We start from the raw sequence: 22,025 nt of genomic DNA, 5'->3' as shown, positions 1-22,025 counted from the left end.
GCCGGCTTTGAACCCGCCACCCTCGGTATATGGGGCTGGCGCCCTACCAACTGAGCCACAGGCGCTGCACCTGAGTATCCATTTCCTTGCTTCTCTTTGAGTTCCCATTTCTAGTTCTGGCGGTATCCATGAATAGGTGTAGTGTTTGCAACATTGCACGTGGTGGCTGAGGAACATCAGTATTAAACAATTTATATTACTCTTAAATTTTCGTATTTGTAGGGCTAAATGTAATATGTGAAACATGATACTGATTCTTTTGTTCACAGGTGGACATGGAACACTCGAATTGCAAAGTTTCATTTTTATAAAAATATTTAATTAGGTTTAAATTTTCACAAAAGTTTAGTGAAGGATTCAGCTCTTGAGTAGAAACTTTGTCTCCTATTTATACTTTTCCTTTCCCATTCTCTTTTGCTTATGAGTATTTTCTCTTTCTCTCCCCTTAGGTAGTAAGATGTGAGTAAAAAGCTTGAGCTAAGTCCTGGTCAGGCGTGTAGGGTGACTATCTGCTGGAGGCCTTCCAAGGTGGATTTGGGAAGGGGGTAGATGGGTGGGAATAGAGGTGGAGGAAAGTTCCTGATTCCTTGCCCCATCCTGTCCAGAGTCCTGGGGCTCATCTTGTCCTGGGCAGGCCTCACTCTCTCCAGAAATTGTCAGGGGCCTCTAGGCTAAAATATCTGTGTTCTCAGAGCTAGGATTTATAGCATTTTTCTCTCAAGGGCCTTCATTCCCCATCTGGGGATTCAGAAAACTATCGTTTCTAAAGCTGAAAGAAGGTGGTGAGATTGGACGGATGGGGACAGAGTCGGCTGCTCATTCTTCTCCCAGGTACTTCATGGATCACTAGAAACCTAGTTGTCCCCAAACTCAGAGAAGAGAAAAGAACTGAATCCGGAAACTGGGAGGTGGGGGTGGTAAGAGGTACTGGCAGACAAAGGGAGAGGTGTGATTAGAGAAAGATCAGCCAAGGGAATACAGACAGCTAGAGAGAAGACCAAAATCCAAAAAGTAGAATAGCCTTTGTCCTTGACATCTCCCTGGATCAAAATGAACGAGCCACACACCACAGGTTCTTGGGCAGGCAGCATGGTGCAAGTGGTACAACTGAACCGTGCTGGACTTGGGGATTTCTGACCTGCATTTTAATTCCGGCACTACTCCTTAAGAAATCTGTCACCTTGGGCAAATTAGCTTCTTTCTCTGAGTCTGTTTCCCTTCAGTACTTTTAGCACCGGCTTTGGATTGGGACAAACTCTGCCCCTAATACCTGCATGACCTTGGACAAGGACATTGACCTTGGTCAAGTTACTTAACCATAGAGTCCAGTTGCCTCATGTGTAAAATGGGCAATAACACTCCCGAGTTGTTGTGAGGATTAAATAAGACAATTAATGGGAAGTAGATTCCATTAGTAGTTTACAGTCACAGAGTAACAGTGTGTTTGGGGCCAAATGACATGGATTTGAGCTGAATGCCTCCAGCTAGATTGTAACCTCTCTAGAACCAATTCCTTCCCTGTAATAAGGGATAATGATATCTTCTTCACAGGGTTCTTGTGGGGCTCTGCTGAGATAAGGTATATGAAAGCACTCTGCACAGTTCTATACAAATGTGAAGGATTATTTTTGTTTTTCAGCTCGCCCTCTAACGAAGGCTGAGTAAGTACTGAATTGGCCAAAAAAAGGGAAGGCAAGGAAAGGAATGTGAGTCTCTTGGGGAGTAGCAAAAAAGCTTGAATAATTTCCACACTGTGTTTCTAACACTTTCCGTCAGGCCCAAGCTCCAAGGAACAGCTCCTATCCCCAGGAGAGAGGTGAGAAATTGGGGTATGAAGGGCAGGAGGCTTGTGAGGAGAGGGAGCCCACTGCTGTCAGAACCCAGCAAGGCATGGAAGGTCCTTGTCTGGTGAGGAAAGAAGCGGGGAGTCTCAAGTCCCAGCTCCATGTGACCCAGACTTCCTTGTGATCCACAAAGCACAGCTCCTAGCTTTGAGCCAAGAAATGCTGCCTTCCAATGCCCCCCACCTGGCAGCTACTGAGCAGATTCAAATATGCTCAGGGTTGGCCAGAGAAAAAAGTCAGGAGCTCTGCTGTCCCCTAATGGAGGATAGCTTGTACCACCTGCCCCCAACCTCCCCACCCCATGCCCTCCACTTCCCCTTGATCAGTCTGAACCAGGACATGATGCCAGGGCCTTGTTGGTCCTGGGCTCTATTGGGAGGCTGGGTCATGAATACCCTTCACTTAGAAGCTCAGCCCATAGGATGTGCCAGGGAAATGTTTCCACAGATTAGCACCTCCTGGGGTGAGACAGCAGCAGCAGGTGGCCGGAACAGGGCAGGGGAGGGAACAAAGCCCAGGGAGCCCTTGAGAGGAAGCCCAAGGACAGTCTCTGGCCTCTGGAACCAGGGGATCTTGGGTTCCTTCAAAGCCCCCACCTCAGTTTTACTCCTCAGTGACCACTGGAGATGGAAACTTTATTTGACCAATTTTAGTGGCAATATGTAGGATCATGGTTTAAGTCCGGCTCTGGATGTAGAATAAATTAGAGGGTAGTGGGAGAGATAAGGGGCTAGGAGAGGAGAGATGAAGGGGCAGCTCACAAGTCCAAGAAGAGAGAAGAAAAGGAAAAAGGAAGTTCTAGCAAGAAGAAATATATAAGCCCTGGAGAAGGCCTCCCAGCAAGAGTGCCCTAAATTAAACACTCCTATTAGGTAAAACCTGGCTGAGATTTTTCAAGTCTGCATTTAAGTTAGGCCTGGAGGCTGGATCAGTGAAACAACCAGCATAAGACATACAAGGGACAAGAAGGCAGTAAATGCCCAATTCTCAAGGGAAGTAGATGTTAGTAGGAATGGAGAAGCCAGATTTCTGCTGACTACTGTACCCTCGGCATTGTTATTGGGTGAATTTAGAAGTGGGCAAGGTAGCACTCTGGGAGGCTGAGGCAGGTGGATTGCCCTGAGCTCACAGGTTTGAGACCAACCTGAGCAAGACCAAGACCCCATCTCTAAAAATAGCCAGGCATTGTGGCAGGTGCCTGTAGTCCCAGCTACTTAGGAGGCTGAGGCAAGAGAATCGCTTGAGCCCAAGAGTTGTAGGTTGTTGTGGGCTATGATGCGAGGGCAATCTAGCAAAGGGTGACAAAGTGACACTCTGTCTCCAAAAAAAAAAAAAATAAAATAAAATAAATAAAATAAATTTTAAAAATGAAAAAATAAATAGAAGTGAGCAAGGCAGCTGGGAAATGAATCATGATGTGGCTTTGACCAAAAGTTTCATCATCATTGGTGCACCCCCAACCCTCAGCTATCCCCCTTGAGATAATCCTGGCCCAGGGTTGCACACCTAACCCAGCTGCTCCTTGACCTCACAGTTCATGCAGGTGAGGGACTGGGCGCCCATCTATGTCAGCATTCTGGATCAACTCAAAGATGAATTTCACTTGAGTCTCGTAGTCTTGGACTGATATTTTCTCATTGATTCCATGGATGCTGAGAGAAAGAGAGAGGCATTTGGGGGAGGAGCAGAGGGCCAAGTTCTATAGTAAAACATGCACCCTACCCACCCCCCAACCCTGAAACCACTGGCCTTTGACCCTCCAAGGATAGAAAGTGGGAAGGTGGGAGAGATCATTTGTGAGGTTTCATATGACATGTTGGTCACCTCAAGGATCCATGCTCATGACAAAGAACAGTCGTGTACATAATGAATTTCCAGAGAGTTCAAAATCATCTCTTGCTCTGAAATCTCTGCAATAATATGTCTTCTGGTAGTACTATCTTTCTTTTTCTCTTAGGAGAGAGTGCCTAGCCAAACTTATCTCTAAGCCAATTGCCTAGCCCCTGAACTTATTAGGGGTAAGGGAGCGTAGGGAGGGCAACTGCCCAGCACACCTATCCAGTTTTTTGCTTCACTTAGGAACTTTACTGTCAAATCTCACACCCACCAACCTGCCTCCTCACAAACAAACAAAAAAGAAAAACAAAACAGAAAAAAACAACTATAGTACACATTTAACCTCAAAGAGTAAAGGACATAAAAGAGTAGCTATCTGTCCCCTATTTAAAAAACAAAAACATGAAAGTTGTTCTTAGGCTTATATTCAAACATTTTCATTCTATTTATAACTGATTTATGATGGAGAAATCAGGTGTGGATGTGATAAGGAGCAGAGAAGTAAATGGAATTCACCCGCTCATACCCCAAGATTAAAAGTTTGCTGAGGAACTGCCAAGGTAGTAATTTGCACATAGTGGTTACAATTGGTGATCACATTTTGTATTTCCATGGCATTTTCTTCTGAGAAGTCAAAGCATATGCCCACCTTTGCCTTGTTGTGTGTTTGCAACTCCGAAAATGGTGAGGAATCTCCCATTTTGTAGGTAGAGAAGATGAGCTCTAGAGCAGCGGTTCTCAACTTGTGGGTCACAACCCACAGGAACTGTATTAAAGGGCCGTGGCATTAGGAAGGTTGAGAACCACTGTTCTAGAAGGTAAGCACTCTCCCAAAGAGAGAAAGAGCTGGGTTTAGCACCCAAGGGTACTAATTCCACCAGGTTCTCACCAAACAACTGATTATCTTCATCCATGTAAAAGAGGGGCCAATTCTCACAAATTCTGGGATGACAAGGGCAAATTAGGTTCTATGACATCTCCATTTTAGTTTGTCAAGTCCTGACTTTCCTGCCTTTGGTGGAGTGTCAGGAGCATGGGGTTGGAAAAGGGGCAGGTCGGACGTTCTCTCATCTCGCCCCTCTCCTGCCTGCTGCTCACACCTGTTCCACTCACCTCTTGAAGCCCTCAGGGTGCAGGTTGACGGGGTTGAACCGGTAGATGTCAGTGGTGAGGTTTGTAAAGTGTCGGCTGTCTGTGTTACCGATACAAAAACCTAGAAGAGATAGACTGAGTGACCAAGCCAAGGAAGTAGTGGGAGGTGGGCTGGCTAGAGAATTAGGGCAACTGGTCACTACAGAGCAATGCCTGGGCCCTCTTGGGAGCCTATGGCTATGATTTTTTTTATCCTCCAGGAAACCTTACAAAAAATAGCTTTTCATCCAGTGACATGGACTTGAATGGTCCAAAGGTAAGTGTTCTCACTCTAAGATGACCAGGGGGGCCAATATCTTCACTTCCACAGCCATTTGCTATTTAAGAAACCAGAGTCTAGATATCACTTCTTTATCACCTGAACTTTATTCTGTATCATCCTAGGTCAGAAATAAATATTCCCTGGGGAACTTTAATACTGTAAAATGGAACATAATTCCCTGTTGTTCTCATTCTTTGAAGGATAATTCTGTTTTCCTAGAGTCAAACCTCAAGTCTGGGAAGTCCCACGATACTCCTTCTAGTCTCCTACTCTCCTCAACATGGTAGGAGGTTAGTTTAAGTTGGGAACATAGGTGTGTTCTTTGGGAAAAGATACCCTGGAACATCAATTCAAGTGTGTGGGATGATTTGAGATGTTAATTTGTGTTTTGTCTTAATTTCCTCTCGTGGTTCAAATGGGTAGGCAGGCCCTTCACAATTCCTTGCTTTGTGTATTTCTGCCTTTTTCTGTCTGTAAAAGCCTAACCTTGTTGATGGGATTATGGCAGGTCCCTGAGAAGGGAGAGAGAAGAGTAGGGAGCCTTTGAGGGCCAAGGTTCCTTGATATTTGGAGGAAATCCTTGGTTAAACCCAGAAAAAGGGAAACTGGGTACAGGCCTTAACATTTGGGCACTTCCTTCTCACATCACAGACTAGCAAGTCTCAGATAGCAGTCAACTGTTATGTTGCATCAGAATATCCTGAGCATATTTGTTTAAAAGGTACATTCTAGGGTTCCATCCAGATTTGATTAACCCAAATCTTTGGAAGTCAGTTTAGTTGATCTGCATTTTAGTAAGTTCTCTTGGTGATCCTCTTCCATTCGAGTCTACACAGCATAAATTTGGCTGATATGCTAGGAGACTGGGCAAGGGGTACAGAGGGTACTGCTGCTGGGCTAGGAAAGATCAATGAGGTTAATGCAAATGGTATGGGCTGGAGGATTTTGAGCCCTACTGCTGAGTTGTTAGCCTAGAACGAATGAGAACCAGAATCTGGGAAGATCTTGGCCTCTTCTGTGGGCTCCTCCAAAGGAGGGGGAGTCTAAGCCAATCCTCCCCTGTGTGCTAGAGTAGCTGACCTAGGTTAAGCAAGGGTCCAGGCTTAACTGACCTAATTTATTGTTTCTGCTCTTTTCCTGTTTATTTTCTCACTTCCACCCTGAAGGGAAAATATAGTTCCAATCCCATCAGGAGGGGAAGCAGCCAGCTGTTTCCAAACTGAACAGCTGGGGTGGGGGTGGAGCAGTGGACCTTGGAGAGGAAACAGTTCTAGCCCCCACCTCCCATCAGCCACAGCTGATGAAGTCATTACCTGGGGTGACAATACTGACTTCCGGGAAGACAGACTGTATGGTCTGGCGGAGCAGCTGGTAACCCAAGGCTTGGTCATCAAAGGGACTGATGGGCAGGGGGTCAAAGGCATTCAACACGTGGAACTGGACTCGGTCATCAGCCACAACATTCTTGACGAATTCTAGGACCTCCAAAGTGGTGACAAAGGGAATTAGACTTCTTATTGATCTGCAATCCAAAGACCATGTGAATTATATATCGTGATTTCTCTCTAGCAAGGCAAAGCCTTGGGGCTTTTTTAGCACTGAGACTTCAATGTCAGCTGGCTAGCTATAGGTCATATAATAGCTGAGTCTTCCTGGAAAGCAATTTGTGGTATGGTGGACTTAGGTTAAATGTTTCAAGAGTCTTGTCTTATAGCCATGAATCAGGTGGGTAATTGGAAAATCATGAAATTATGTGTCTTCCCCTTTGGGTCATGAACCATGGGCTGGGTAAAAGTGTAGAAGAGACAGCAGAATGGGAATCTCATCCATTTTGAGGCAGGGAGATAGATGTGATGGCTTGGCTTCAAAACGGGAGAGTCTCAGATAGGTGACGCAAGCATCACACAACTTTCTTCCCCTCTCTGGGTATCCCTGCTTCCTGTTTGTAACCAACTGCACTGGAGTCAGGAAGATGAGCTCAATACAGATGAAAAGTTAGGAGTTAGGGGACTGGCATTCAAGTGTTCTCTCTTTGCCTCCTTTCCTCAGGGAGGAACCTGAGAAAACTAGAAAATTCAGTCTGAAACGACTAGAGTGAATCCAGCAAAATTCCCAGCCCCAGTCAGGATGCAGAGCAGAGCCTGATGATTATATTACATGGAGCCATGTAGGAATGAATCAGGAAGCTGGCTTTAGGTGGCCCCCCAGCCAGCTACCCAAGGAAAGCCCCAGCACTAGTCTCAACCCATTTGATCAGTAATTGCTTTAAAACTGCTTCTGCTCTAGAAAGGCGGGGGGGGGGGGCTTGTCCCATGATAGGGGTCACTTGAATGGGGGCACTATCTTAGGTCAGTGTCCCCTAGAAGAATGCTAGGATCTGAGTCTATACAGAAAGTGAGCATTCCCACCTCTGGCTTAGAAATCAGCATTTGAGTCTAAACAAATTCTCTGCTGTTGGATGGATGAGGGGGGTCATCAGAGCTTATTCTCACTTAGCAGGGCTTATTTTCACTCTAGCACTGAAGGCCTAAATATTCTAATACAAGAATTAATGTACAGTTTTGATATATTTTCAACTCATTAGGAGGTTCCTAAAGTCAGCCCCTAGGAAGTGGGTTGGGACTGTCCCCAGAAATCAAAGAAGTCATACAGATTGGATCCCATCAGTAAGAAGCTATCAAAGGCCATGTTTCACACTAGCTGCTAGGCCAGGCAAGAGCAGGGGCAATGTTTATTTCATTTCCGTATTTCCAGTATCAAGCACGTGAAAGGCATGCAATAAATGCTGGATATATGAGACTTTTAAAAGATGTAAACCAATAAAAATAATAGGAGTTGTCTCATTAAGTAACTTGCCCATGGTTTATATGTACAGTTAGTATCACTGGGCTAGGAGACTATTTGACTTCATAAGAACAATGCTTTACTGCTTCCTAAGTACACACAGGTTGAAATGGTGTGGAGTAGATGAGAAATCAGGTGTTCATCTGAGATGGATTCCTTAGCAGTATGAATTTTGAGCCCAAGATTAAAGGAAGGATATGAAGCTGATAGAAAAGAAGCAAGAGACAGTTTGAGCACAGTGAGAGGTATGCACAAAAAATGAGGAGTGACAACAAACTCTGTGCCTTGTATAGTCACTCATAGGTGTGCGACCTTGGGGAAGCTCTTTAATCTCTGTGCTTTAGCTCGCTCTTCTGTTGACATGTGGATGATGGAAGGCATCGGCCTCATAAGGTGGTGGTGACCACTGCGGAGTTAAGATATGTAACATGCTGAGGCTAGGGCCTGGCACTTAGTAAGCTGGTATTTGCCTGGGCAGTAATCAGAGGTACAAGGATGGGACTGGAAGGGGGAGAGAGACTTTGAGGTTACTTTAGAGCACATTGGCCTCTCGTTTCCCTGATCTCCTAAAGTCTTCATAGCACATTCCCACAACATTATGTTGTTTTCTGTGTAGAGGTATTTTACTCTTATGTGGATGGTATACTTGTTGAAGGCAAGGACAATGGATATTTAAAAATTGGAAATGTCTTTAGAGTTATCAAGTCCAGCCTCCATCCTGCTGTAAGGCTGTTTGCTAGAAAACTCAGGTCAGGTAATCTTCCAATCTGTTTGAATACTTCCAGTTTTAGAAAGCTCACAGTCTCATGCTATATATCAATCCATTTTTAAGCAATTCAGTTATGGGTTACGAATGTCTTTCTTTTTTCTTTGTAGAGACAGAGTCTCACTTTATGGCCCTCGGTAGAGTGCCGTGGCCTCACACAGCTCACAGCAACCTCCAACTCCTGGGCTTAAGTGATTCTCCTGCCTCAGCTTCCCGAGTAGCTGGGACTACAGGCGCCCGCCACAACGCCCAGCTATTTTTTGATTGCAGTTCAGCCGGGGCGGGGTTTGAACCCGCCACCCTCGGTATATGGGGCCGGCGCCTTACCAACTGAGCCACAGGTGCCGCCCACGAATGTCTTTCTTATTTACTGGCATCCTGTAACATCTAGCCCCTCTCCTTTTTTAAAAATGATATTGTATATTCACCATAGGCTACAATATAGTACTAGAGGCTTCATAAACACTCTGTCAAAATGAGAGAGCATCTGTTCTGTTCCACCCTTTGTACTTTTCCTGCCTGGATGCTGCTGCCCGGTCTTTGCCCTTTTTCAGAGAGGGCTTCACTGACCACTGCATTTAAAGTAGCTCATTGTCCCCCCCACCACCACCCCACGCTGTGACACAGCCCCTTATTATATGTGTTATTTTATTTGTGGTACTTCTCACAAAATTATATTGTTCAAGTGGTAGATTTATGAAACAGAAAAGAGAACCAAGAGATGAACCCAGCTACTTATTGCCATTTGATCTTCAACAAACCTATCAAAAATATTCAGTGGGGGAAAGACTCCCTATTTAACAAATGGTGCTGGGTGAACTGGCTGGCGACCTGTAGAAGACTGAAACTGGATCCCCACCATTCACTATTAACAAAAATCGATTCTCATTGGATAAAAGATTTAAACTGAAGACACGAAACTATAAAAATACTAGAAGAGAGTGCAGGGAAAACACTTGAAAGAAATTGGCCTGGGAGAATATTTTGTGAGGAAGACCCCCCTGGGCAATTGAAACAGTACCAAAAATGCATTACTGGGATCTGATCAAACTAAAAAGCTTTTGCACAGTCAAGAGCACAGTAAGTAAAGCAAACAGACAACCTTCAGAATGGGAGAAGATTTTTGCAGGTTATGCTTCCGACAAAGGCCTGATAACTAGAATCTACAGAGAACTCAAACTATTCAATAAGGAAAGAATAACCCAATTTCTATGTGGGCAAGAGATTTGAACAGAAACTTCTCTGTAGGCGCATGGCCTACAAACACATGAAAAAATGCTCATCATCCTTAATCATCAGAGAAATGCAAATCAAAACCACCTTGAGATATCATTTAACTCTAGTAGGATTAGCCCACATCACAAAATCCCAAAACTACAAATGTTGGTGTGGATGTGGAAAGAAGGGAACACTTCTACACTGCTGGTGGGAATGCAAGCTAATACTACCTTTTTGGAGAGAAGTTTGGAGAACAATCAAGGAACTAAAAGTAGACCTACCATTCGATCCTGGAATTCCTCTACTAGGTATATACCCAGATGATCAAAAATCATTTTACAACAAAGACATTTGCACCAGAATGTTTATTGCAGCCCAATTCATAATAGCCAAGAATGGAAACAGTCCAAGTGCTCATCAACCCATGAATGGATTAACAAATTGTGGTATATGTACACCATGGAATACTATGCAGCCATAAAAAGATGGAGACTTCACATCTTTTATGTTTACCCAGATGGAGCTGGAACATATTCTTCTTAGTAAAGTATCTCAAGAATGGAAAAAAAAAAAGTATCCAATGTACTCAATACTACTATGAAATCAATATATAACCACCTACACACTCATACAAATGGCAAAACATAACTATAGTCCAGAAAGTAGAAGGTAAGAAGAGAGAGAGGAGAGGGGTGGGGGCTTATGGGAGAAGGGAGGGTATTTGGGGGAACCTCACCTAATGTGCATGATGCAATGGTACATTTCAAAACTATTTAGAAATGAGTATAAATGTGATGGATGTACTACTTAGTTCAATGTAAGAATTTTACATTATATATTGAAGCAGTACCCTGAACTCCATAAATGCATCAATGTACAAAGTTATGATTTAATAAAAAATAATTAAGAAAAAAACCTGTTGCTTGTAGGCTACAAACCTTTCTAGCAGGTTACTGTACTGAATACTGTAAGCAACTGGAGTACAATGCTAAGTATTTGTGTATCTAACCATATCTAAATATAGAAAAGGTAACAAACGTGTTGTGCTACAATGTTAGAATGGCTATGTCACTATGGAATAAGAATTTTTCAGCTCCATTATAATCTTATAGAATCATTTAAAAAAATCATCAAATTCATTTATTGACTTATTTGCTTATTGCTGTCTCTTCCCATGGAATGTAACACCATTAGGATGAGAATCTCTCTGTCTTGTCACTGTTATTTCAAGTCAGAAGAATGTCAGTGCTCAGTATTAATGCAAATTGTCAGCAGTCAGTGTTATTGCAAATGGTCAGTAGTTAGTGTTAATGCAAATGGTCAGTGCTCAGTGTTATTGCATGGGGGCCCCAAACTGGTAATCTGCCTAGGGCCCCATGGGAACTTAATCCAGCTCTGCAGACAGCCGAGGAGTAGGAAACCCAATTTAATTGCCAGTAAGTGCATTTATATTCTGATTGCTATTCAGTTGTGTATGATGTTGTATGTTGTGTGCTGTGTAAGCCCCGGTTCACACTGTTGTGATCTCTGAGCAGTGAGAGTTCAGCCATATGCTTGTATGGCTGAACTCGCATTAGATTTGTAAGAAAAAAGGCATATGTGCCTTCTATTTTCCTGCAGTGGAATCTGATCACATGGGTGAGAAGACCCATGCAATCAGATTCCTGTGCAAGTTCACAGATCACAGTGTGGTTCTCCCAGGGTAGTGTGAACTGGAAAGGTGGTGGAGGAACCGGCTCTGTAATGGTGCCTGTCCCCACACCGCACCAGTGTGAGCCTGAGATAAAAGCGGAGTTCCACCATATGGGCACTGGCGAGGCTGAAATGATATGGACTGGCAAGGCTGCATTGATGGACACTGATCAGACTGCATTGATGGGCAGTGCAGTCTATATGTCTCTGTGTGGGCAAAGTTATTGCTGGTATATTGTTTTTGGAGCGCTGTATATATATATTGGTATTTTACTAATAGCAATTTGGAATTCCTAGGAAACAATGATATCAAGAAAGAGAAAAATTGACTCGGAGTGTAGGATATTCAAAGAACAGTGGACTTATGATCACTTTTTCATGCAGTACAAGGAAAGAGCTGTGTGTTTGATATGCCAGAATATAGTGTCTGTATTCAAGGAATACAATTTGCGTTGACACTATCAAACTGAACATAAAGATAAATATGATTGGTTGGTTGGAGAAGTGAGAAAAGATAAAATATTAAAACTGAAATATACATTGACAACTCTGCAAAATACTTTTGTGATGCAGAAATAGCTAAATACTTCATCACTGTGAGCAAGTTTTCAAGTTGCCAAGCTAATAGCATGCACTGGCAGACCATTCGTGGAGGGAGTATTTGTTAAAGAATGCCTTCTTTCTGTTGCCAAAGAGATGTGTCCAGAGAAGGCCAATTTATTTAGTACAGTGAGTCTTTCAGGACCCTCAATTACATGAAGGATTGAAGAAATGGGAGACAATTTGCATCAGCATTTGCAAAACTCCACAAAAATACTTTCCTATTTTTCCTTGGCACTTGACGAAAGTAATGGTGTTCGTGATTCTGCACAACTTCTAATTTTTATTTGTGGGACAAATGACTATTTTGAAGTCACAGAAGAGCTTGCTGCACTGCAAAGCATCAAAGGAACAACTACAGGACAGGATATCTATGAAAAGGTTTGCCAAATTGTGAGTAGTTTGGAGCTAGACTGGGCAAAACTAGCCAGTGTGACAACTGATGGTGCTCCTAGCATGGTGGGGTCTAAGAAAGGAGTAATTGCTCGCATTAACCAAGAGATGGACAAACATAACCATTCTCATCCAATAGCCATACACTGCCTCATCCACCAACAAGCGCTGTGTAGTAAATCACTGAAGTGGGACTCTGTTATGAAAACTGTGGTATCTTGTGTCAACTTCATTAGAGGTAATGCACTAAACCACAGACAATTTCAGGAATTTCTGTCTGAGCTAAATGTTGCCTGTGAAGATGTTCCGTACTACACAGAAGTCTGTTGGCTGAGTCAAGGGAGAGTTTTGAAACATTTCTATGACTTACTTGCACAGATTACAGCTTTTCTGCTTTCAAAAAACAAAGAAGTACCAGAGCTCAATGATGCAGAATGGAAATGGCACCTTGCCTTTCTGATAGATGTAACAGAGCTACTCAACAGTTTCAGTGTGCAACTTCAAGGAAAGGGGAAGCTCATCTGTGATATACAATCACATGTGAAAGTATTTGAAGTAAAATTAGGCCTCCTCATCAAACAAGTGAAGGAGGAAAATTTTTGCCGTCTCCCCACAACTCAAAATCTGTTAGCGGAAAATCCATTGGTTGCATTCCCAAATAAAACATGTGTGGATTCACTGGAAAAGTTGCAAAAGGATTTCCAATTTAGATTTAAAGAGCTTCATCTCCATGAACAGGACATACAGCTTTTCCGTAACCCATTTTCTATTGACATTGAACATGTGGATATGATTTACCAAATGGAACTGGCTGAACTGCAGAATTGTGACTCTCTGAAAGACGCATTTAAGTCAAGCAGCCTTCCTAATTTCTATGCATCTCTCCCCTCTGAGACATATCCTAATCTCAGGAACCATGCACTCAAAATGGCAACCATCTTTGGCAGCACTTATGTCTGTGAACAGACTTTTTCCAGAATGAAACAGCTGAAATCTCCAACCAGATCTAGACTAACTGATGCACACTTGCATCACTTGCTATGACTAGCAGCGACAAATATGGAACCGGACATTGACCATCTCATTAGCCAAAATGAGGCCCATAGTTCCCATTGAAATACTGGTAAGTTTGTTGATTTAACTTTACTTGTTCTGCATTTTAAATATTGTATTTGTTCCCATTTTGTTTTTTTACTTCAAAATAAGATGTGCGGTGTGAATAGGAATTTGTTCATAGTTTTTTTTTTTTTTTTTTTTTTTGTAGAGACAGAGTTTCACTTTATTGCCCTCGGTAGAGTGCCGTGGCGTCACACGGCTCACAGCATCCTCCAACTCCTGTGCTTAGGCGATTCTCCTGCCTCAGCCTCCCGTAGCTGGGACTACAGGCGCCCGCCACAACGCCCGGCTATTTTTTTGTTGCCGTTTGGCCGGGGCTGGGTTTGAACCCGCCACCCTCGGCATATGGGGCCGGCACCCTACTCACTGAGCCACAGGTGCCGCCCCCCATAGTTTTTTTTTTTTAAACTATAGTCCGGCCCTCCAATGGTCTGAGGGACAGTGAACTGGCCCCCTGTTTAAAAAGTTTGAGGGCCCCTGCTATTAAATTTCTAAAGACTTGTTCTTCCCTGATGGCATCAGTGGAGGTGATGAAGATTTACTGACATTGGGAACATTGGAGACAGCCATTGAAGATAGAGGTAGAGAACCCTGTAGGCTGCCAATATTCCCATAGGATCCCATCCAAGGCTCTGTGTGCATAGTCCTTAGGCTGGCATGGAGTGTCCCTGGGGCCCGAGGGAGTGGAGGGACCAGGACAGACTGGCCCTGAGGGCTTTCTGAATGATGGAGGCTTTCCATTCCTCACTGGTGCAGGTGGGCAGGATGGGCCTGGGGATCCCAGGGGTTTCATCAGTGTGGTGGGGGAATAGAGAGGAGGGAAGAATGCCAGGACCTGGGGAGATGAAAGCCCCAGCTGGGTGGAAAACTGCCCTTGGAAAGGGCACAGGGTTGGAATGAAGCTGGAAAAAAACTGGTGGAAAGCAGCTCAATGAGGGGAATTCAGTGATTTCCTGGCCCCCACTACCCCTTAGGGAGAGGACAAAGGTTGGCACCTGATGAAAAGCAGCAGAGCCCAGGGCTCACATTGGTCCCCAGACCAATGCTGGGTGGCTCCGGGCAGGATGTCAACTTTTCCCCTCCTCTGCAATGAGGAGTGGCCACCCTCCCTGCACAAAGACAAATGGAACCCTCGATGGGGAAAAACTTAGGACAGTGATTTTCAATCAGTTTGCCATGGCACACTGATGTGCTGCGAAAAATGTTAAAGATCATTAATGAAATTATTTTCTAAAGAAGTTAAAAGCACAGTAAATACTTCTTGGCATTGCCACTAGCATTATCTCTCTGAAACAAATCTGAGTATATCACAGCCCTGTCTGAAGACCTCTGAAAGTTCTCTCTTGTCACAGCTTAGGGCCCAGACTCCTCAGCATGGCATACAAGGCCTGGATCCCAAAACTACAACTCCCTCTCCCATCATTTTCATTTCCCATTACTACTCCTAAATTTATTCTAGTCTTCAGCCATGATGAATGTCTTTTTAGGCTGATTTGTCCTCTAAGGCTCAGCTCAAATTTTTAATGGTCCAAAGACTTTTTTGACCCACAGAGGTACCATTGGTTTCCTGATTTTCAGTGGTCCTATTGTAATTTGTTCATCCCTAGTTGTTATAATCACAATCTAGTGTTATGGCTAGAAGCACAGACTCTGGAACTAGACTGCTACATATGTGATCTTGGGTATGCAACTTGATTGCTGTTGGTCTGTGTCTGTTTTCCCCAGTTTAATGTAGATAACACAGCTTCCACCTGCTGGAGTGGTTGTGAGGAGTAAGTGTGTGTGTATACCTTAGAATGGTGCCGAACACATGGCAAGCCTGCTATATAGACATCTGCTACTACAGGTTTTGCTATCATTTATTCATATTCATCTCTCATTTCCAGACTCCAGGTTCCCTCAAAACAGACATCTCCCAACCTAGCCAAGTGCCTGGTACATAGGATGCCTTTGAAAAATGTCGGTTGAATAAATGAGAGACTGGACCAGCACTAGGGATTGGAGCTAAACTCAGGTCCTGAGGGCTATACCTCCCTGATGCTGAACCAGTTGTCTGAAAAACACAGCACATACCTCTTGGACTGTCTGTGCAGGGTGAATCCGGAAGTTGACTGTGGCCTGGGCCACTGGGGGGATGACATTCACCTAGAGAGAGAACCACAAATCCTGGCTTGAGCCAACCTCAAGTCTTCCACACCTGATCCCTGCCCAGAAAATATCAGTTGCCACCAGGAGAGGCAGAGGAAGCTAATTTAAGAACCCAGGGCTTAGTATTTTTAAAGATAAAATACTTTTATCTGAGCCAAGTGATATGGGTTATATTCAGAGCTAGAGGAATATCCCTGCTTTAGGCTAGACCTTTGTGCTTCTTGGTCCTAGAGGGGTCACAGAGCTGCTCAGAGCAAGACTACTTTTTTTGGTGACTGCTCAGACATTTATTTTGGACCCATGCTGTGTCATTAGGAGCCTTCTGTGTGCACTTAATTGCCAGGGCACCCAGAGCCTCCACTATGGCACGTTTTATCCCCTGAGAGGAATGATTGTTTCCTATGTCTAGTTGCAAAATCTGACTCCATCTTTGCCTGACCAGGGGGAACCCAAGACTAATTAAAGACAGTTAAGCTATGGAGAAATTGTTCCTTGGAGGTTAGAGAGAACACACTACCCAAGTGCTAATCTTTCTTTGAACCAGTATGGTGCAAAATATCACTAGATCGGGGACAGGAGAACTGGGCTGTTGCAAATTAGTTTTGTGATTTTGAATAATTGAAAACTCTTTGTGCCTCTGTTTTCTCAACTGGCAATTGGGGCAATAATCCTTCCAGGGCTCTTAGAAGGACCTAATGGAGTAACATGTGAAAGTATTCTGGGGAGATGATAGCTCAGGTTCAGCCGGCACACTGGACACTCCGGTCTGTTATGGCAGGAATTAATTCTGAGGCACCATCCACTTATAGCCAACCTGGACTCCAATTCACCAGCACACCTCAAGGTTATACATATTTTTCTCTAGGTAAATGGGAACCCCTGTATTGGTAATAACAGGAATGGTCTAACTCCCTTCAACATTTCAGAAAGTCCTATGCCTTTATGTGGCTAAGCTTAGTCCTCTGAAGAAAGACTCCCTTTTAGTGGATAATCCAACTGGAAGTGAACCAATTTGCTGAAAAGTAATTCTTGGAACAAAAATTCATCACAGTATTGATTTACCTGAATCTTAGTTCTATAAAAGTAAACCTAATACAGAATTTATGTTTGCTGAACTTAACATTTGTTAAGGCCACCCAATACCTACATTTGGGGAAATGAAACTGTGTATGCTGTAAGTGTTGTATATATCACACGTGCTTTGTCTCAAAAAAAAATAAATAAATAAAAATAAATAGAAAAACTAGTTGGGCATTGTGGCAGGCACCTATAGTCCCAGTCACTTGAGAGGCTGAGGCAAGAGGATTACTCAAGCCCAAGAGTTAGAGGTTGCTGTGACCTATAATGCCACAGCACTCTAATCGGATGACAAAGTAAAATTCTGTCAAAAAAAAAAAAAATAGAAAAAAGACCTTTGGTGGTAGAAAGGCTAAAAAATTTAATCTACATGACCAAAGTGCTAGGTCATATAAAACATGACTTGAATTGTAGCCTGAATGTAGGTTACAAAAATTAACTCCCCAAATACCCCTTTTCATACTAGTTTAATTGTTGGGTTTTGTCAATATAGATTCAAAGAACCTTAAAGGGCCATGGAAACTCTAAACTAAAATATACATATATAAAATTTGGCCAGCAATTTCAGTGGGTATATAGACCTCAACTAGACTCTAGGTTCATGAGGTTGACCCAACGGATGACATAATTCAGCATTGGTTCTTCCTATTGTTCAAATTGTAACCAGAGAATGAAGAAGGTACCAGGAGCTATAGCCAAGGCAAGAAAGAGTGGAGGGCAGTAAGGAAAAGGAATATGGGAAGGAACCAGGCGATGTTACCTTGACCCCTGCATTGAACATGGTGGGTGCCACAGTGGTCCTGATCAGTGCATTCATTATATAATTTCTCTCCATTAACCTAAAGCAAAAGGACTAAGGTCAGACATCAAGAAGAAGAATTGTCCAGTGGGATGAAAGAAAGGGAAGAAAGATCACATACTATCTTGAACCTTGGAGATCTTTACAACTAAAAGAGACATCTTAGAGATGTCTTAAATATACAAAATTAGAGATGTAGTGTCTGATGGATGGGGATGATTACGCAGGCCTAGTTAAGCCAAGGAGAGAGGACTTCACAGGGTGGATAGTTTTGGGTTAGGGGATGTGAAAGAAGGAAAGACAACACTTTACCTTCTTACCAGGGGTCGAAATAGCCACAGGTTGCTCAAGACTATATTGGCAGGGAAGGGAAACTGAAAGGGAAAGAACAAGGTCAGCATGATTGCAGAGGGTTCAGCACAACAAGGTCAGTGTTCCTGAGGCCTAGGGCTCTCTCTACTTTAAACCTGCTCTGGGGATCCTTTACCAATCAGGAGTGCTACTGAGTTAGCTTAATCTCTGCTAGAGATTCAGTTAGCTTAATCTCTGCTAGAAGGCCAGGGAAGGGGAAGCATTTACTAATTACCTGGATGGACTTATCTAATTGGTTAGAATAATTGCTCAGTGGCCTCAAGGATGAGTGGAACCAACTGGGCACGGTGAGTCTGTGGAGATAAGACTCCAGGCATCTCTGGCTGGTGGGATCTGCCTGTAATCAACCCTTTGAGGATACAGGGAGTCAGCAAGGGACTTCTGGACCCCAAGAGGAGGACAAAAACAGTGGAACACTGGTAAGTGGTTGCATGTGTTTGATCAACCTAATCCCGCCAGCAGCCATAAGTATAAGCAGCAGTGAGACTGGAAACTGGAAAGGCCTTACCTGTGAACTGTTTCGGTGTTTTTGGACTTGGCACTCAGTTGAACTGCCTTGGGGAGAGCTTGAGCAGGAGTGTGGAGAACTTTGGGCATTGTCTAGGGCCGCAGACTGAGCCGCTGAGCCTGACGGAGCTAATAGTGTTCGGCTGTGGGCTGCAGGGAGCCATTGTGACAGAATTGCCCCGGCAAGCTCTGCCCTCAGGGTCGCAGAGCAAGGATGGGGCGGGAGTCAGTAACCTAGTGAGTGAGCAGCCTAAAGGCAGGGACTGAGCTGCCTTACAGACTTAACACTCAAGGGCAGAGTGAGACCAATTTTGGCACACTGGAGCCTTGGGCTGTTGCCCTGGGTAGAGTGCTGTGGCGTCACAGCTCATAGCAACCTCAAACTCCTGGGCTTGGCATTGCCCGGACTTCCATAAGAGCTGTGTTGCGACCCCTGACCCGTGATCCACGCCCGCCGGGCCTCCGCATGCCCTGACCAGGAACTGTGGGATACACGCAACCCTGCGTCCTCCCTCCTGTACCCTCCCTGGCTCCACACTGGCCCACTGGTAGCCGCATGCCCTCTGGAGCCCTCCCTGCCTCTGTGCAGAGCCCTTCTTCTGTCCAGAGACTGCTGGAGCCTTGGGCTCTCTGTGCCAAAGTCACTGGGTGCTAGGCACTCCCAGAACCGTGCACACCACCTCCTACTATGTTGCTGGATCTGGGTGTGTCACACTCTGGAGCTGCTTACACAACCAGAACTCCCTGGCTGGGGCAGCCCCAGAGGAACTACACAGGGTGACTCCCTACAAAGATCCGGCAACAATAGAGTGATCCTGCTGGGGTCTAATCTTGGAGAGACACCTCCCCAATTCTGAGGATGGCCAGAGGCAACGGTGAAAAACAATCATAAGGCGAAATCAACAGAAAAACTCTGGCAATACGAATAATCAGAGTAGATCAACTCCCCCAAGGATCAATGGGGCAGACACAGCACAAGATCCCACACACAAACAAATAGCTGAGATGTCAGAAATCTAATTCAGAATCTGGATAGCAAATAAGATCGAATTAAAATTCCAAGCAGTAACCCAAAAGATATCTCAAGAATTCAATGAATTCAAAGACCAAATCACCAAAGATTTTGACACATTGAGACAAGAAGTTGCAGGCCTCAAAGATCTGAGAAACACAGTAGAATCCCTTAGTAACAGAATGGACCAAGCAGAAGAAAGGATTTCTGACACTGAAGACAAAGCTTTCAAATGCTCCCAAACTCTCAAAGAGGAAGAGAAATGCAGGGCAAAAACAGATCACTCTCTCAGAGAGCTCGGGGATAATTTGAAGAAAACCAATATTTGTCTTAGAGGTATCCCTGAAAGCGACGAAGTGGCTTCACAAGGCACAGAGTCTCTTCTCCATGAGATTATGAAGGAGAACTTTGCAGACATGCCAAGAGATTCTGAAATTCAGATAGCTGATAGTTTCAGAACTCCAGCATGACTCAACCCAAATAAGACATCCCCCAGACACATCATAATCAATTTCACTAGTTAATATGAAGGAGAAAATTCTGAAAGCAGCTGGACAAAACAAAAACCATCACCTACAAGGGGAAGAATATCAGAATAACTGCAGATCTCTCTCCTGAAACCTTTCAAGCTAGAAGAGGATGGTCATAGACTTTTAATCTCCTAAAACAAAATAACTTTCAGCCCAGGATCCTGTACCCAGCTAAACTGAGTTTCATTTATGACAGAGAAATTAAATACTTCAATGACATTCACATGTTGAAGAAATTTGCCATAACTAAACCAGCTCTCCAGGATATTCTCAGACCTAACCTCTATAAAGACCAGCATAATCCTCCAACACAAAAGTAAACCCACTCAGAAAATTTTGATCAAATTCCAACTTCCACAGTCGCAAAAGGATTAAAAATGTCCACCGGACTCTCCAAAGGCTTATCAATATTCTCAATTAATGTGAATGGTTTACATTGTCCTCTAAAGAGGTACAGGTTGGCTGACTGGATACAAAAACTCAAGCCAGATATCTGCTGCATACAAGAATCGCATCTTACATTAAAAGACAAATATAGACTCAAGGTGAAGGGATGGTCATCTATACTCCAGGCAAATGGAAAGCAGAAAAAAGCAGGCATTGCACTCCTATTCGCAGATGCAATAGGCTTTAAACGAACCAAAATAAGGAAGAATAAGGATGGACACTTCATATTTGTTAAAGTAATACTCAAAATGATGAGATTTCAATTATTAATATTTATGCAACCAACCAGAATGCACCTCAATTTATAAGAGAAACTCTAACAGACATGAGCAACTTGATTTCTTCCACTTCCATAGTAGTTGGAGATTTGAACACACCTTTAGCAGTGCTGGATAGATCCTCCAAAAAGAACCTAACAAAGAAATTTTAGATTTGAACTTAACCATTCAACATCTGGACTTAATAGACATCTACAGAACATTTCATCCCAACAAAACTGAATACACATTCTTCTCATCAGCCCATGGAACATACTCCAAAATGACCACATCCTCGGCTACAAATCTAACCTCAGCAAATTTTTAAAAATAGAAATTATTCCTTGCATCTTCTCAGACCATCATGGAATAAAAGTTGAACTCAATAACAACAGGAACCTGCATACCTATACAAAAACATGGAAGCTGAACAACCTTATGCTGAAGGATAGATGGGTTATAGACGAGATTAAGAAGGAAATCACCAAATTTTTGGAACAAAACAACAATCAAGACACGAATTACCAGAACCTGTGGGATACTGCAAAGGCAGTCCTAAGAGGGAAATTTGTAGCACTGCAAGCCTTCCTCAAGAAAACGTAAAGAGAGGAAGTTAATAACTTAACGGGCCATCTCAAGCAACTGGAGAAGGAAGAACACTCCAACCCCAACCCCAGCAGAAGAAAAGAAATAACCAAAATCAGAGCAGAATTAAATGAAATTGAAAACAAAAGAATTATACAACAGAGCAATAAATCCAAAAGTTGGTTTTTTGAAAAGATCAATAAAATAGATAAACCTTTGGCCAACCTAACCAGGAAAAAAAGAGTAAAATCTCTAATTTCATCAATCAGAAATGGTAACGATGAAATAACAACAGACCCCTCAGAAATTCAAAAAATCCTTAATGAATACTACAAGAAACTCTACTCTCAGAAATATGAAAATCTGAAAGAAATCGACCAATACCTGGAAGTACGCCACCTACCAAGACTTAGCCAGAATGAAGTGGAAATGTTGAACAGGCCTATTATCAAGTTTTGAAATAGCATCAACTATACAAAATCTCCCTAAAAAGAAAAGCCCAGGACCAGATGGCTTTACGTTAGAATTCTACCAAACCTTTAAAGAAGGACTAGTACCTATATTACTA

At 43.4% G+C, this 22,025-nt stretch overlaps 1 protein-coding gene across 2 annotated transcripts in view; it reads right to left on the bottom strand.

Annotated features, from left to right (window-relative positions):
- Positions 1 to 289: 289 nt before the first annotated feature.
- The window catches only part of PM20D1 (peptidase M20 domain containing 1), a 33,515-nt gene continuing 11,779 nt past the window's right edge, over positions 290 to 22,025 (bottom strand). Inside the window, exons 8-13 of one of the 2 annotated variants that reach the window (XM_053605276.1) lie at positions 18,060 to 18,121; positions 17,709 to 17,787; positions 15,797 to 15,868; positions 6,408 to 6,576; positions 4,794 to 4,893; positions 292 to 3,496 (exon numbers count right to left, since the gene is read on the bottom strand). In XM_053605276.1, the coding sequence (XP_053461251.1) occupies positions 3,373 to 3,496; positions 4,794 to 4,893; positions 6,408 to 6,576; positions 15,797 to 15,868; positions 17,709 to 17,787; positions 18,060 to 18,121 (606 nt within the window). In that variant the 3' untranslated portion in view covers positions 292 to 3,372. Of the gene's footprint in view, positions 3,497 to 4,793; positions 4,894 to 6,407; positions 6,577 to 15,796; positions 15,869 to 17,708; positions 17,788 to 18,059; positions 18,122 to 22,025 lie in introns of both variants that reach the window. The other variant, XM_053605277.1, reaches the window with a different exon arrangement.

Source organism: Nycticebus coucang, chromosome 10 (assembly GCF_027406575.1).
Source record: "Nycticebus coucang isolate mNycCou1 chromosome 10, mNycCou1.pri, whole genome shotgun sequence".
Taxonomy (NCBI): Eukaryota; Metazoa; Chordata; class Mammalia; order Primates; family Lorisidae; genus Nycticebus; species Nycticebus coucang.
This window is presented reverse-complemented; position numbering and strand designations above follow the sequence as displayed.